Below are 17,770 nucleotides of genomic sequence, written 5' to 3'. Positions count from 1 at the left end.
TTCGCAAGCAGTCCAAACGATCCATCTAGATGATCCGTTGGGCTTGGATCACATGGCATGGGCTACTCTGCAAAAACCATGCAGATGGGATGATTGATTCTAGCTAACCAGTTAATCTCCTGTGAAATGAACAGTCTTAAATCATTTACATGATGATAAGCCCAATCAACAATTTAAACCATCAATTTGTTGGGTCTACCTCATGGATTAGGTGTAGTAGAAGATTTCGGTCCATATAGATGGGGTATATATGTTGCTTAGATGATGATCGTGACCCTTGATAGATGGACATTTATTGGTTGGATCTGGACAGTCGACTATTGGCTGTTCTAACAGTTCAATAGGAGCAATGGCCAATTTCAAATTTTGAGCCACATTCTACTTGTAGATGGACCGGCTGGTTGGATGGTTTAATTTGAGGTATGCCTATGGCACCCGATGCTTGTCTACGTGCGTCTGTGAGCTGCGATAAGTCATCGGAGAGTTGAATCAATGCCGGCAATGCATGTTCTAACTTAATATGTGTGTGAGATTCCATGCCCTTCGATAGAACTATTGGTAGAGTTGCAAACGGGTTCGGTGGACTCTATTTGTTTGGTTGCAAATGGGTTGAGTTGACTCGGTGAAACATTAGATTCAATCCAACAATGTGGCTCTTGGTCCTCAAAGTTAAATTGATGAAGTATGTATGATTAGTGGGTCTGAGTCCAAAGATTTAGATTTATGAGGCATGTTTGGGTCCTAAAGTTCGATCTAAATTATTAAACCAACTCACTGAAAGAGTAGGGTCTAAATCTAATGCAGGGAGGGACGTGACAAGGTCTGTGTGGGACTTATGTGATATGCGGAATTGGCCCACGGACCTAGCTGTGCATAGAACATGATAATCAAGAGGAGAAATACAGTGTACCTATCTGAGACACTGTAGATGAAGCAGTAGAATACCAGGTTAACAGATATAATGTTGTGGTGTAGGATCGAAGACCTAGCCTTCTTCTATAGATTGGCTGGGGTGTAGATAGTTTGAATTCCATCACAACTCTCTCCCCACGGCTCCACATGTTAGCATCCTAGTAGTATACTGTGCGTATCACAGCTATAACATTCCAGGCCCTTACGCACACTTGTGCAAATATACTACGCGGATCACAATGAAATGGGGACCACTGGTTTACCCATTCACACAGTCCAACCTTTAGGATAATCTAGACCATTAATCAATAAGGCCCACCTTATAGAGTTCTTACAGGTCGATCACCGTCTTTCTCAGGAAATAACTACTCCGAATTCACGGAACTCTCTAGACTTCTCAAAGAGATTCCTCGAATCCACGAGGGATAAAAAAATAAAAATAATTTATAATAAATTCAAAATAAATTAAATGATGAATAAAAATGAAATTACAATCCTTTAAATAATGAGTTTAAACCTAGGACGAAGTTTTAGACTTAGACTCCCTAAAACATGACTTACTATAAATAGAAAGCTTACTATTTATAGACTGTCACCATTCCTACTAGACTTCAGGTTTGCAGCCAAAAATAGTAAGTGTCCAATTTAACCAACCCACATTGCTCTCCTAACCTTTTAAAGCCCTTTTTCATGTTGGGCACAACTCTTATGGATTATAAGTTATACGCAAGGTAACACTTACTATTTATAGTAAAAGTGAAAATAAAATGGACTTTTGGTGGTTGATGTGATAGAATATTGCAAATCTAGCATGGGCAACCAGGCATAGTGGGGTTGGTTGGCTAAAGTAGCTCCTCCTACCCAAAATCATATATGATATCTTGAAAAACTCATTTCGGTTTGTGAGATAAGACTGTTTTAAGGTTATGATGGTCCTGATCATTTCGACCTCCCATTGGGCTTTTTCTGGTCCATTTTTGCCATGAAAGTGTCTGCAACCCGCTCTACATTAATATCCTCTTAAAATCAATCCAATCAAGCTTCTTTTTAAATGGATCTGATTTGGGCAATACTAAAATAGACCTAATATAGCTCCTTAGTCAACTTAACAAACAGTTGTTTTTTTCCTTTCTTTTCTTTTCTTTTCTTTTTTTGAGCTAGATTACAAAAGTAGCTCACCACCTATTTTTCCATAATGGGGCTACCCATCTACTACTTGTGATGATCTAGATTGTATAAATCATGGCGATTGAATGTGGGATATTGACCACTTTATTCTTTACCATCAAAATTGAAAGCCCAACATTAATTAAATAATTTTTAATATTATTTATGTGAAAACTTCATTGCAATTTTCATCTTCAATCAAGATCTGACCCAAACCTAATCCATATGATAAATGGGTCCCCGGGTCTAGACCCTCTTACACAGACATGACCCACTAATAAATGGGTATGCTACCTTTTTACTTGGAACGGATCCAAAATTTAATGGATAATCTGTCCAAAATTCTTACACAATTCTTTAATGGGTCAGGTGGGACCCTTTTCCAACTCTTAGTCATTTATATGCTTCTATAGAAAATGAACTTGAAGGGAACTGGGACATATCCTGGTGGGGCTCGATGTGATCATACAATCTCAAGAAAGCAAGACTAGTTCAGTCATTGGGTGGGCCACATAGCTATTGAATGCGTTAACTACACTTATTGGCTTAGATCTCTCACACATACCATGTTAGCATGTGTGCAACAATTAGCCTCTCGATCTATCCTCCTCAATTTGATAACCATGCCAACAGACTTGCACATGCCAAATGGAATGGAACCTCATGGTACAATGGGAGCAGCGCTGCATGCAACCCCTCATTGATGATTTCAATATCAATCATCATTGATTTTTCTGTTTTCTTGTGTTCATCGATCCTTACAGAACAAGAAACTCTTATTAAACTTGACATCCTGGCTAATTATGATTTTTCATGTGGCACAATCATATAGCATGTATCCTTTCACACCATCACCATAGCCGATAAAGGTACACTCATTCGTCATTTGGTATAGCTTATCTCTCTTAATAGACGATACATGAGAGTAAGCATCACAACCAAATAAACACAGCCCTGAGTAATCTACCTCCTGACTACTCCATACTTATTCGAGAATTTTGTAATTAATCAACGTAAATGATAAATAATTCACTAAATAGTAAGCCATATGCATGGCCTGGGCCGATATGTCCTTGTCTAACCTAGTGTTACTTAACATATACTTCGGGCTCTTTCCAAACGAATCTGATTCATATGTTTCGTCACATAATTCTGTTCTGGTGTATGCCTAACTGTGTTATACCTCACGATCCTCTCGTTCTTACAAAAATGATTAATTTTTTTTAAAATAAACTATCTACCATTATCGGTCCTCAACACTTTCAGTTTTTGCCCTGATCGTTTTTCAACCATAACTTTTCATGACTTGAAAGTGGCAAACACATTAGATTTATGCTTTAAAAAATAAACCTACACTTTTCTATAATAGTCGTTAATGTATATTACGAAGAATAACAACCCTTCTATAGAAACAACAGGCGACGGCCCCCATACATCAGAATGCACATAGTCGAGTTGTCCTTTACTTATATGTTTCTCAATTTTAAATGATAATCTTAATTGTTTATTGTATATGCAATGCTCATATATATTTAAATCAAAAATTTTAAAAGTATGAATTAAATCACCATTTAGGAGTACCTTCATACCACGCTCGCTCATATGACCTAAGCACGCATGTCACTTACGTGCAAATGTGGATTCCGCTATAGATGTTATAGCTCCACCTGATACAGTACTCCCGATTATCCGATAAAAGTTTATGCTCCTCTATGCCTCCATTACAATGAGAGCCTCATTCGATACTTTTAGGACACCAAGTGTCTGAAGAACTTGAATCCAAGTGTCTCAAGAGCTCCGAGAGATATCATATTTTTTTCAGGTCTAAAATGTGCTTCATGTCTATTAGAGTACACTTCACCCCATCTCCTACAGGCATGGTCATTACTCATAGTACCAGGCAACAATCATACTCGTTATATGTGGCGAACTAACTTCGATGAGGACACATGTGATACGATGTCCCCATGTTCAGAATCCACTCGATATACAAGTGTCCAACCTTGGACATAGACAATAAGTTACAACCACTCATCTTCTCATTGGATTTCACTGAATTGGCTTCTTTCGATGAATTATCTGAATTCTCATCCTTCTGGGTTTTAGGATTTGTGCAATCATTCTTCGTATGTCATGTCCGGCCACAATTTATCCTTTCAACTTTTCATTGCCCTTCAACTTGGACCTTAATCGCGACTTACCATTTTTCTCATTCAAACGGTCTTCCTCTCGCAACTAGTGCCCCTATAAAAGTATTTTCCCACCATTATTCCTTCTCTACTATTTCGACTAAAGGGCAGAAATAATAGTATCGAGATCGAAGGTATCCCTACCATAGCACAAAGTGTCCACTAGATTCTTGTAGGAATTTAGAAGGGACATAAATAATATTAAGGCTTTATTTTCTTCGTCGATCTTCACCTCCACACTTATCAATTTGCTAATTAATTTGTTAAAAGTGATGATGTGTTCAAAAAGATTCAACCATTCTACTATCTTTAGAGTGTACAACTATATATCTTTTCAAATATATGCAATTAGAGAGCAACTTCGTCATGTAAAAGGCTGTCCAACCTCGTCCAAAAACTTACGGTAGTCATCTCAAAAATAACATTATAAAAGACATCAACGACCAAGCATAATTGAATTGTGTTAATAGCCTTCTGATCTAGGTTGTACCAATTATCTTCCTTCATAGTTTTAGGACGTCTCGCTTTGTCGAGGAGAGCCTGCAACGCCCCTTTCTAAATTAGGAGGGCTTTCATCTTCAACCTCCATGATTGAAAGTTATTTTTTCCTTTAAACTTTTCCATCTTGAACTTCACATTCGATCCAGTTGAACCCATGTTTCATATTTAATATAAACAATCCAACATAAAACCTACACTCTGATACCACTTGTTGAGCGCAGCCGCCACACATTAAGCACGAAAGCAACCTTAGAATGATTCAAATACACAAAAGAGAAACGAAAATAATAAGCAATCACAAAGAACACAATGATTTTACATGAAAAACCACTTGTGGGAAAAAACCACGGAACCAAGTGACAAACAATATACTATGATCAAAGATTACAAGAGATAGATGAGTTATAGATTCAAAGCTTCCGTCTTTACGAACAAATTACCCCTTTCAAAACACTAGGAAACTCTCTCTCTCTCACCCAAGTTTGTAATTTACCCTAATTCTTTGTATAACAAAGTATGTATAAGCCTAATATAGAATTAAAAACTAAATCGCATGCACGCTTGCGCAGTCCGCACGATCACACACCTGGTCAACCGTGATGACAACAGAGAGTCATTTGCAACCAGAGAAGTTCACGGTCAATCGGGAACTACACAGAAAGTCACGGTCGACCATGAAATCCATGGTCGATCGGATAGTGTTGGACAAGTTAAAGGCACTACTCTTTCAATAAGTAGAAGGACATAATTGTGCGAGAGATGGGCTTTTCATCAAGTGGGGTTTACTATATATGAATGGGTGCTAAAACAAAAACCAGGCTGATCTCAAATATATCCTTTTTTCTATCCAACATTCGAATGTTCTCATACAGGAGAGGCCCACATGATGGATGAATAGGCATATATCTTGATCCAGGAGATGTTGACAGCAGGGCCCACCCAATAAATGGCCCAGACCAAGCGACAGCATGTTGTACAGTGGGTGGCACTAGATAAATGGTCTGGATCTCAATCACATGCGCCCTAAGGGCTGTCAGCAGCCTGGGCTCTGGCCATGCTGAGTTAGACCATCCTGCAAAGTAAAACTCAGGCCTGAGCACGACCTAGGCCCTTTTTGGGTTAAAAGAAAAACACCCAAGCCAGTTGTTTTTGTGCAAGAACCATGCTATTCATTGAGTATGCCCAAACATGCATCACAAGAAGGGGAAAAAAAATAGCACTTGTGCAAATGTATTAAATGAATTTTTACCATCTAAAATAGGCCCATTAAGTATAAACTGTGTTCTCCAAATCACACAAACCAAAAAATAAAATCTTGAATTGTGATTAACGGACATGTATTTGTTGAATTTGGACAATTGATGGTTTTCATTGAAGCATGGATTTCATATCACCTAAAATATTATGTGAAGCAAAGGCTCAAGAATTAAAAAGATATGCCAAAAATGATAGAAAGGAAATTAGAAAACCACCTTTCTTCCTTTTCTTTGCATGGCTTCAAATGTGATTTTGGAACTCCATCCTCCATGCTAAACTACAATTAAAAGAAATCTAATAGATAAGGACAGAATAGCTTAGAACAGCCCACACATTTAAAAATAAATAAATAAAAAATAAAAAAAATCCATCCCTTAATTTTTAGGTGATATTGAAATGGTTGGATCCCTCAATCTACGAGTCTACTTACACTCAATTTTTTCGTAACTCATCCTCATCCTGAGTATTATCATTTAGACTAGAGGTGTACATGAGTCGAGCCAAGCCAAGCTTTGCCCAGCTCGTGCTCGGCTCGGCTCGGCCTTCGAGCTCGGAATAGCAGCTCATGCTCGGCTCGGCTTGGCCTTCGAGCTCGGAACAGCAGCTCGTGCTCAGCTCGGCTAAGTTCGAGTAGAGTTTGAGCAGAGTTCGAGCTGAGTTCGAGCCGAGTTTTCGAATTGACAGAGGAGGAAGAGAGGGAGGAAGATGGGTCGTCAACCGTGCGTTGGTGTGGCCGTGCGGGTAAGGGAGGATGAGGGAGAGAGTAGAGAGAAAGAGAGGAAGCAGCTTCGCCGGCTAAACTGACGGAGAGGGAGGAAGAGAGGGAGGAAGGCGGCCGTGTGGGTAAGGGAGGATAAGGGAGAGTCAGAGAGTAGAAAGAGAGAGGGGGAGGAGAGCTTCACCGGCCGGACTGATAGAGAGGGAGGAAGAGAGGGAGGAAGAGGTGGGGTAGGGTTAGGGTCGTGCGGGCGTGATGTATTTTGAAAAGGGGTGGGGTTTTTATTTAAGGGTATATATACCCTGTATCGAGTCGAGCCGAGTTTGAGCAGTATTCGAGCCGAGCCGAGTTAAGCTAGGTCCCGCTCGGACTCGACTCGAAATGTTCCAAGCTTTCAAAAAATGGCTCGATTCGGTTAGAATAGTGTTTCAATCCAAGTCGAGTCAAGCGATTTACCGAGCTTTTGTTGCAAGTGTATAACTCTAATTTAGACAATACAATCAGTGGATGGATATTGATTGCTCTTAGAAAATTTTAAAAATTAACAATTATTGTGAAACAGGACCACTCTATTACAGTTTATTGGATTTATTGGTCAAAATGCATCAGAACAAAATAAGTCTTTTGAAAATTCAATTCAATATATGGAGCCAAGGTTTCTCACTAGGATAATCTTAGATTTTACCTTTAATCTAGATCACATACTTGAGATGTGTTAGCATATATGTTAGTGATCTTACATACTTCTATAGGAGGTACACATATTGGGTCCTTACTCGTGCCTCATGGTAGACTCACAAGAGTTTCAAGAGGAGATCATAGGTCCAAGCAGCCATTGTGCTGAGATCTCACTGTGGTGTGTGTGTGGGTGTGTGAGTGCATGCGTTTAAAAAGGAGGCACGTACCATTTTTAACCTTTTTCCTTTTATGCTTATTTACATTTCATATATATATATATATATATATATATATATATATATATATATAACACATGCTTGCTTGTGACCCTATGACTTAGTGGTAAACTTACAAAATTTTCAACATGAGCTCATGGGTTCAAGTACCCACTGTGGTGCGAGTGTGTTGGCATGTGTGGGGTGTTTGTGTGTGTGATAATAAAAAAAATAAATTGTGTAACATATTCTTGATCATGAATTAGGCATGTGTGGGGTGTTTGTGTGCATGTGATTAAAAAAAAAATATGTAACATTTTCTTGATTATGAATTATAAGAGGGGAACAAACCCTAACCCCAATTGGTGATCCTAATTCGTTAGAAATTATCTTCTTTCATTGTTTCTTTAAAAAAAAAAAGTTTCTCGATTGTATTTTCTTTATTTATATCATAATATATTTGTAACGGATTAGGTTTCGTAGTTTCTCCCTTCACATTAAATGGTTTTTCATGTAACAAATTTTAGTATCTCTTTTTTAGTCTCTTCTATTTTATATGTTTGGTGATTTGACTGTTTGTGTTAAAATTGATTTTCATCATTTAAATTGCATATGATTTCCACTGGATGCATCCCCTGTGGGAGGTAATAAAAATTTCTACTTACCTTTAAAAATATATAAACGAATTTATTTTTCTTTTTAGTTTGTTTTTCAGTAGGTAGAGATTCCTTGTAACCCCAGTGTATCTCAATAAAAAGCATTATCTTCATATTTAACTTCAAACCTCGCAATGAAAATACAGTATTATCATTGAGATATAAAGATCTTTGTTTTTCACCGTTAACTCCAAATGCTTATACGGTGCTTTTTCATTGGACAGGTATATCGTCCAGTTCATATCTTCTTCATTTTCCTTTTCCTTTTTCTTTTTTTCTTCTTTTTGTTTTCTTTTAAGCAATTTTTTCCTGTTTTAGGTGGCGTTTTCGTGAGGGACGCCAATCCTTTCCATTTCGGGAGATGGAACACGCCCCCATTGAAAGATGTCGGTTGGTGTGCACACCTCCCTAGGGGTGTGAATATCCATCCGACCGGTTGGGTGGTGTGCATTCCAGACGTCCTATTCTCAAGCGCCAACCACAGAATTCAATGGCTAACGTTGCGATGTATCGTGTTTCAATACGCCCTGATGTAAACCTCCTTTCTTCCATGGAAGCGCAAACGCGCAAGTATAAACACAAAACCTACACGCAGGCCTAACGTCTAGAAATCGCCACGTGTCATACCAAAGGCACACATCCCTACGCGGCCTAAGCATTTAAAATGTTATCCAGCACGTGATGAAAGGAAGTTATCGTACTCCTCGGACCATTAAAATGAGATCGTATTCGTAGTCCATACGATCCATAACGATTGGAGAAAGTGTGTTTTAATGTAAACCATTAATCACTGTGATACTTCACTTACGAACGGATAAGATCATTTTAGAAATTTATACTTCCTATACAGACTAACCACAGTGATTCATACCTTCTTAACGGTTCTGATCATATATACACCTATCCCAACTAACAAAAAACGAATTAATTCAGTAATCCGCGGACTACAATACTATGCCTGAATCCTATAAATCTGTGTCGGAGAAACCAAGTAATGCATTATCGTTTTCTTGCTCTTCTGCGTCTTCTACTGCCATCTTTTGAATTCTCCGCTGCAGAAATTTCAGCAGATTCTGTGAAATCGTTTCTTCTTTTAGTCTCTCAAATTGATTATCTTCCTCTCCCAAAGAACCCCTTTTCTTCTCTTTGGAAATCTCCTCTTCTGCTGCTAGAACAGGGCTCCCCTGTTTTTCATCCCTTCTGCCATTTTCTACTCCAAGAAAAGCTCTGTTTATACGCTGAGATCGGATTCTGCAATGGCAAGCCAACCTGAGAAGACCCAAGGATCGATTTATGACTTCACCGTCAAGGTTAGCAAGCACAATTTGATCTTGCTGTCCTTCTATTTCGCATTATATATATATATATATATATTCTTTTTTTCTTTTGGGCTTTTTCTTTTCTGGGTTTTGTTTGGTTGGATTAGGTTGTTTTCTGTTGTAATTTTACTTTTATTATGGGATTTTCTCTTTTCTTTTGAGAAATGATACAGTGCTCTATGAGCACTGTAAGTTATCGATCTTGCAGTGGTATTGGGGTACTTGATCAGTCCAAGAGATCGATCGGAGCTGTCCATTACGTCTAGAACATACTTCATGGGATACTATGTAAGCATCACAGCAATCGGATGATGCTAACGGTTGGATCATTAACCTACAAAATGGACGGTAGAGGTTCATTTGTAAAGAAATAGGGATTATTGATGATTTCACCTATCTATTTTTTGGGGCCATGATGGATTTCTTATGGGCCTAAAGAATAATTTTGATGAGAAAATCCTAACCATCCTACCTGCACAGGTTGTGATCCAATCCGTCCATCAGGTGGGTCTTTATCATTTAGATGCTCTGGCCAAAAACAGTCTAGTGATCCACTCATCAAGTGGGCCAATGTTTATGAAACAAATATACATATTAGAAGAATTTTGACAAGTTAAAGTCCATCAGGCTATTTCTGAAAAAGGGGCTACTTGATGAATAGACTTACTGTTTTTTTGGTCCATGGAACCTAGATGATGGGACCCACCTGGTGGATGGCTTGGATCTCACGTCCTAGATATACACACGTAGTGGCTTGACAAAGCTTGTAATTTCAATATCTATTCTTGAGTAGGAAACTGTTGTTTGTGAGGGTATATTGAGAATCAGAGTCAATATATCATAGTAGCCGAGTTAAGAGTCAGATATATATCAGACAGTATGTGATGATATTTTAAACATGTTTTGATGTCATTTTCATACAACTCTCACAGATTTTAGGCTGTTTTTTAATGCAGAAATGGTATTGTGAACCGTGAGTTTAGTCGGTAGGAAATGCACAAATTTGGTGTTTTTAAGTAGTACTCATAACCATGGATTTAAGACTCGGCCGAGTCAACTGGGACTTGGTTGGACCCGATCTGGTTCGAGACCACGAGTCATGCCCGACTCGGGAAAGTCAGACTGATTCAACCCCAACTTGGGCCAATCATGACTCAACTCAAAGCCAAACAAGTCGGGTCAAGTCACCGATTCTTTTAACCTTTTAATCCTTCTCATAACACGGTCCAACTTCAAAGAAACATAATTGCATTTTTTAGCCCAAACCAGTATGAATTCTACGAAACGAAGTAACAAATTGGTTATTCTTATCTCATTAAACTAATAATTGCAATTCGATTTGATGGTGCATCCAAACACACCCTTAGGTTGTTTGGATCCACGAGTGAATTGAGTTGCAAACATCCAGTTTAGTGGAAATGACAAAACTAATGATATTTTCTTGTATCGCAGCCCCCCAAAGTCATAATTTGAACTTAAAAATCGACTGGACTCGATATCCAGCCAGGTCAGGTTGACACGAAGACTCAATTTAACTCGATTCAATGTTTAAAATATTATATTGGGATTAATATTTCACTGAGATAGTTATTTAGAACAATAGGAGATTGGGAGTTTGAATCCCACTAACTGCATATGAATGAACTTACTTGGCGAATGACTCGATTCAAGTCATGGCCAGTTGTGTCGAGTTGACCAGGTAGGCGAGCCAACTCGATGAGTCGGCCTAATGCAAGGGCATTTTCACACCGGACTCGAGTGGGGTGGCCTGTGGGATGCAGGGGCACACTCGGGGTGGGGGGCCCGTGTGAGGCGGGCCTGGGCTATGAGACAGAGATTAATTAGTTATGCTCTAGAGCAAGTGGTTAATGTCCTACATCACGGCCTGCCTGAATCTGAACTGAGTCGAGCTCACCTGCGAGTTTCATGATGACCCAGATTGATTTCTCTCCCAGTTGTGTAGACTTGGCTGAGTGTTGATCCAAGTCACCAAGTTTTCAAACTATGCCCCAAACTGCATCTGTGTTTGTTTCAATTCCAACTTGTAACTGTTGTAATTTTGATTTGGATTCCAGAAACTTAACATGAATGTTGAGGAAATTATGAGTTGGTTATTGTAAATTCACTACACTAATAACTGCAAAATGATATGATACTGCATCCAAACACACTCCTAGTTTTGAAATGGTTGTTTTTGCGTAGTTTTATCATTGATGGGTTTTGTTTTTCTTCCACAGGATGCAAGGGGAAACGATGTGGATCTTAGCATTTACAAGGGAAAGGTCCTCTTGATTGTGAATGTTGCATCTCAATGGTATGCAATATCTGTCTTTTTTGTCATGGATTTTTATCTGATATTTGTTAACTTCATTCGAGAAATCTATTTATTTTATATATCCATTTCTTTGGCTGTTCCAAGCATAGTTTTTAGACTCAGAGGCTCAGATCGACTAGTTCGGTCTCAAGTTGAGTCGTGACTCACATGAGTTGGAGGTAGGAAGAGACTCATGGAATTGAGTCGGATTGGGTAGTGCTGATTCCCAATCACACCCAACTCAGACAAGTCTTAAAACAATGGTTCCAAGGATTTACCGCTGCCATTTTTTCTTTCCCTAATCAACTGCTTGAATGCAAGCTTCAATTCCAGTTTAGTCTTCTATCTTGATTCATTACAATTTTTGAATACATCTCATTTTTATTTGCCAATTCATTGTTACAGTGGGTTAACCAACTCAAATTACACAGAGCTTAATCAACTATACGATAAGTACAGAAATCAAGGTTTGGATCTATGCCTTTTCTTACCTAAATTTATTAAAGTTTTTTTTAGGGCATCGAACGTAAGCACTGATTTCCTCTCACCCTGCCACAGATTTTGAAATATTAGCATTCCCATGCAATCAGTTTGGCTCACAGGAGCCAGGAGACAATGAGCAGATCTTGGATTTTGTTTGCACCCGCTTCAAAGCCGAATTCCCCATATTCGACAAGGTACTTGAACTAAAAATCACACTGCATAGACGATACTAACTTGCTGATTGGTGGACATGTAATGGACAGTCGAAATGGAAAATAGTCAACTGTCCGAATGCCATTGATCGGAGGTTAGTATCATCTAATTAATCTGATTTTGGGTGGACTGGATTTTTCATTATATGTATGCCACATGACGGGTCCCATTATTTGAGACTGCATTAAATAACTCCTCATTATTTAAACCCAGTGTGTATTTCCATTCCTCTTAATTGTAGATCTCTAATCATAGTAGCTAGAGCACATGGGGCATGAAATCAAGCGCAGATCTTATTTCCCATGCTGAAAGCTAAAGATAGTGAGAATGTTTCATCTCTCCTGTACTCATGTGCTCCTTACTGTTTGGGTAGAAGGTCCCCAATCTTGCATTGCGATGCATAGATGTAAACAAAAACTAAGATTGAGAAAACACATATATGCAAACACAAATCAAGATTCAAGACATACAGAGGGTGTTCAGTTGAACTGACGATGCGTTTGGATGCTCAGTTGAACTGAAATGGAATAATTCCATTAGATGTAGAGGATGTGACCAAAATTGAGAAGGCAACACTACAATTCATGTTGATGATCAGACCTTAGTTGCAGCTCTATACATTTCACGTTAACTCGAAATGACCAGAATTGTTATTTGGGGCTAGTCCGTCATTGTGCGTAGAATGGGGAAAACCGCACTCTTGTCATTTCCACTTTATGGAATTGAAGTATAGCAATTCATCTCAATTCAACATCGAAATAAAGCCAGAGGCAAACACAGATAGAGATTCTAAACCCACATCAATGATGGGACCCTATGTCTTACTTCATACGCAACCATTGGAGAATTGATCACCTACAGGCAACAACATCGCAGCTTGTGGTGCCATCCCATCTTTCCCACTGATATAGCATTTTTGTACAACATCTATACCATGAAAATGGTAGGCTCCACCGTAAGGATCACCCTTCTCAAAAAAATCAGGACAATCCACTGACCTGTATGTTGGGTTAGACGATTAGCGATCCATTGATTCTAACAATGCGGCCCATTTGATGAGCAGACCAACCTAATTTTTGTGCCAGGTGATTTTCATGGTAAGGTGTTCCATAACTGTAATGATGGCCATAACAGCCACCATCATTATTGTTACGATACGGGCTGTTATCGCCCCCTGTAACGTCTACCATAATTTGTTGGGGGACCACGGAAGCACACAAAGGTGAATCTAGGAGAGTAATCCAACCGCACAAACCAAGCACCAAGAGAACACAACAATTTTAATGTGGAAAAACCCTTTCGGGGAAAAACCATGGCACAAAGTGACAGATATCACTATGAAAGCAAAAAAAAAAAAAAAAAAAAAAAAGAGCTTACCCAATTTGAACAGCCTCAAATCTCACCCTTGCTACACCCTTTGAGACCCTTGGACAAATTTGAAAACCCTTAGGAATAATTCCTAATCCCATTTACACCCATATATATAGCCTTGGGAAGAATCCCGAACGAAAAAAGGAAACATAAAACTTGATTAAAGACGTCAAATACAACATAATTACCATTACGATATGCCCATAATGGCTGTTATGGCCTCCATAGCAGCCCTAACGCCTTTCTCTTTTTTTTGTAAGGTATCGGCCCTGTTACGGATTGTTATTGGCCATTTTTTCTGTAACGGCCTGTGGGTGCCTATAGGTAGTCAGATCTCCTAACATTGAGGGAGCTCTCTCATACAACGATGCTTAGGCATGACACAATATTCTAGCTGAAAACAAACTGCTGCAAGCAAAACTAGTTTCTCTAAGGAAGAGAACTGAGCAAAGAACAGTCCTTTCTACAGTGAATGAAGAGAAAAACACATACTTTTTATAGCCGATTCTCGGACCTTTCTTGATGGATGTGCCCAACCCTTTCGGTGATGCACTGAGGACTGAGGAGTCTTTTTATGACTTTATTTCACATGTCCTAGTATTCGACACATGCCCAGAAACCGATCGGTGGCCTAGGCCCTTGAGGAACAAATCCTCATGAAACTGCAATTCATCCCGAACCATTGGCATTTCACGAAATAGGATTTATAAAGCCAAACAAGATAGCTACAGTAATGATAATGATGTATACATTACTGCAATTTTATAGGACATCACCATGGTAATGAATACGATGCATACATGCATCACGCACTCTGATGTTTGGGGTTCCACTCCTATTTGTATGAATATGATATCTGTTACTATCAAAAATTCATTGATGATTATTCAAGATATAGATGGATTTGAAAATACTGCTATTGGTGTGGAGTGCTGATTTTTGGGATATCAGAGTTTCATCATAGCTCATGATAGATGTTCATATTTTTGAGCAACATCATCATCATTGGTGATCCATTTTGTGTTTTGTGTTAAGGTTGATGTAAATGGGGACGATGCAGCTCCAGTGTACAAGTTCTTGAAGTCAAGCAAAGGCGGTATCTTTGGGGACAGCATTGAGTGGAATTTCTCTAAGTTCCTCGTGGACAAGGACGGAAACGTTGTGAACCACTACAAACCTGAAATTACCCCTCTCAGCTTTGAGGTAAAAAAAAAACACTAATGTTATTTACTTGTGCTACAACTCTGAAATCCTAGCACCAATTTCTAAATGGAGAGTGATCTAGCAATCCAGGCTGTCAAACTTGTGGAACCCCTTGTTGTTGGGGATCTGCTTGGATGATCTTAACCATCTGATTTTTGCTTGAATTTGAACCACAACCGACATTCTTGGCTGTATTTGTTGGCCATGGATTGTATGGTTAAGATCATTCAATTAATGTAATTCCCCCTTGATCTATTCAAAGTGAGACCCACATTTTTAGATTGGAAATTCATGCACTCATTTTCCACGTGTACAGTAGATGAGTCACCACCCTATACGTGGTGCTTTTAGTAGATGAGAAATGCTCCACTGTTCTTAGAGAACTGCAAGTCATAGACCTCAGAAACGCATCCTCTACCACAGAAGCACAGGCTTGAATCTATTCGGTCATTTGGACAGTCCAATCGATCAATGTGAACCGTCCATTTAATCTGGAATTCATTTCATGGGCTACTATGCAGAAATCACACTGATGGGATGATCTAGTCTATCCTAAATCTGGTTGTATTTTCTCATAGCCACTCTTTTTTAAGCCTTGGATGATCATCAATCCATGATAAGCCCCATGAAATGTGTGGATTAAATGATTGATTGAACCTATTTTTGTGTAAATTATCCTGACCATCAATATTAAATGCTACTGATTAGATGGTTAAGATTGTCAGATTGATGAGATGTTTGTATGGTAGCCCATGAAATGTGTAGATCAATGGATTAGATTGTCTGTGTCTCAATGCAACGGGGAGCGGTGTAACTTAATAGTGCTATGAGAGCAATGGAGCTTTTCTCTTTGTAGATATATTGTGATTAAGCTAATGATGTCAATGGGCTGGACCAGCCTGGCCGATGGCCGATGAGGCTCTCAGGCTAACCCAGCAGAGACAGGACTTGGGTTTAATTTTAAACCGGTAGGCTGCATTCGGGCCTGATTTTCAGGCCAAAAAATAAATGGGCTGGATCTGTACTCAAAGTTATAGAACATGAGGCCCCAACCTGAGCTCGAGTATAGGCCTGTGGGCCAGGCCAGGACGTTGGTGTGGTGGACCCGCTCTTAATTATGGGATGACTCTTTTTAATCTATGGTCTGATGCATTTTATTTATTTATTTGTTATGTTTGCAGGAGGACATAAAGAAGCTGTTGGGGGTTTCATAGAAGAGTGATATAAGAGCACTTATAATAGTAGATTGATCCTCTAATGAGGGCTGTGAGATCCCTCTTTGTTATAATTCCTTAGTTTTCTAAGGAGGAGATGTATGATTATCTAGTTTTCTAGATATCGAGATGTATGTTTAAGTTATATATCTTATCAAGATGTGATGACCCTCTTTTTCTTATAATTACTGTGGTGTGATTGCGTGTGTAGTTAGTTTTATTTAGACACATAACCAGTCCAAATGATCGATCTGGATGGATCTGGATGGTCCATTGGGTGCGGATAAAATGGCATGGGCTACTCTGCAAAAGTTATTCAGATGGGATGATTGATTCTAACTATCACACTAATCTCCTATGAAATGGATGGTCAAGATCATTTACATGAAGATCAGCTCAATCAACAATTTAAACCATCTATTTGTTGGGTCTCCCTTTGGTTGTTGTAGACGATTCCGGTTAGTATAGATGGGACAAGTGTTGATTAGATGATGATTTGTGACCCCTGATTGATAGACATTTATTCATTGGATCTGGACAGTTGACTGTTGTAACAGTTCATAGGACCATTTCAAATTTTGAGCCATTTTCCACCTGTAGAGGGACCAGCTGGTTGGACAGTTTATTTTGAAGTAGGTCTATCAGCGGGTAAGGATACGTCAATGCAATGCAGGTTCTAACTTAGTATGTGTGTGAGATTTCATGGCATTCGATAAAACTATTTGTAGGATTGCGAATGGGTTCGGTCGACTCTATTTGTTTGGTTGCAAATGGGTTCGGACGATTGTGTGGTTCCAAAAATTCAGATTTACAAGGCATGTCTAGGTCCAGAAGTTCTAAATGGGTAGGGTTTGGGTACTCTCATCAAAATCAACCCACAAGAGATGGGCCTTTCATCCGGTAGGGTTTACTGTTAATAGGCCATGAAACAAGAACTAGGCTTGTACGCTCAATCAGGTGACTCACAAATAACTTTCTTTCTTTTTTACTTGCAATCCAATGTCCATGTAAGAGGGGCCCACATGATTATTGGGTAGACCCATATCTTGATTCAGGACATGGTAACAGCAAAGCTATCCCACAAGCCACTCCACTCGAACCCGGTGTGAAAATACACCAGTATTAATCACCCCATAGCTAAACACTTGCTCTAAAAGCTTGAATTGATAGAGCGTTCAAATCAATTCATTTATCTTATAGCCCAAGCTCTACATCCAATGGATTAGATCCTCGGCTGAAACCCCCTCATGGGCCCTACATCACATGGATTCTGCCTCACATGAGTCACTTGCCTCACACAGGTGGGGATCGCCTCACATGATCCACTCGCCTCAAACAAGCCGCCCACCCCTAGTGTGCC

At 39.2% G+C, this 17,770-nt stretch overlaps 1 protein-coding gene across 1 annotated transcript; it reads left to right on the top strand.

Annotated features, from left to right (window-relative positions):
* The first annotated feature begins 9,280 nt into the window (after window positions 1-9,280).
* Window positions 9,281-16,525, top strand: LOC131230322 (probable phospholipid hydroperoxide glutathione peroxidase). Its single transcript, XM_058226179.1, has 6 exons — window positions 9,281-9,603; window positions 11,850-11,926; window positions 12,332-12,393; window positions 12,485-12,603; window positions 15,029-15,196; window positions 16,378-16,525. Exons 1-6 carry the CDS (start codon window positions 9,550-9,552, stop codon window positions 16,408-16,410), a joined length of 513 nt encoding a protein of 170 aa, XP_058082162.1. The 5' UTR covers window positions 9,281-9,549; the 3' UTR covers window positions 16,411-16,525.
* The last annotated feature ends 1,245 nt before the right edge of the window (window positions 16,526-17,770 follow it).

Source organism: Magnolia sinica, chromosome 17 (genome assembly GCF_029962835.1).
Source record: "Magnolia sinica isolate HGM2019 chromosome 17, MsV1, whole genome shotgun sequence".
Lineage (NCBI taxonomy): Eukaryota > Viridiplantae > Streptophyta > Magnoliopsida > Magnoliales > Magnoliaceae > Magnolia > Magnolia sinica.
This window is presented reverse-complemented; position numbering and strand designations above follow the sequence as displayed.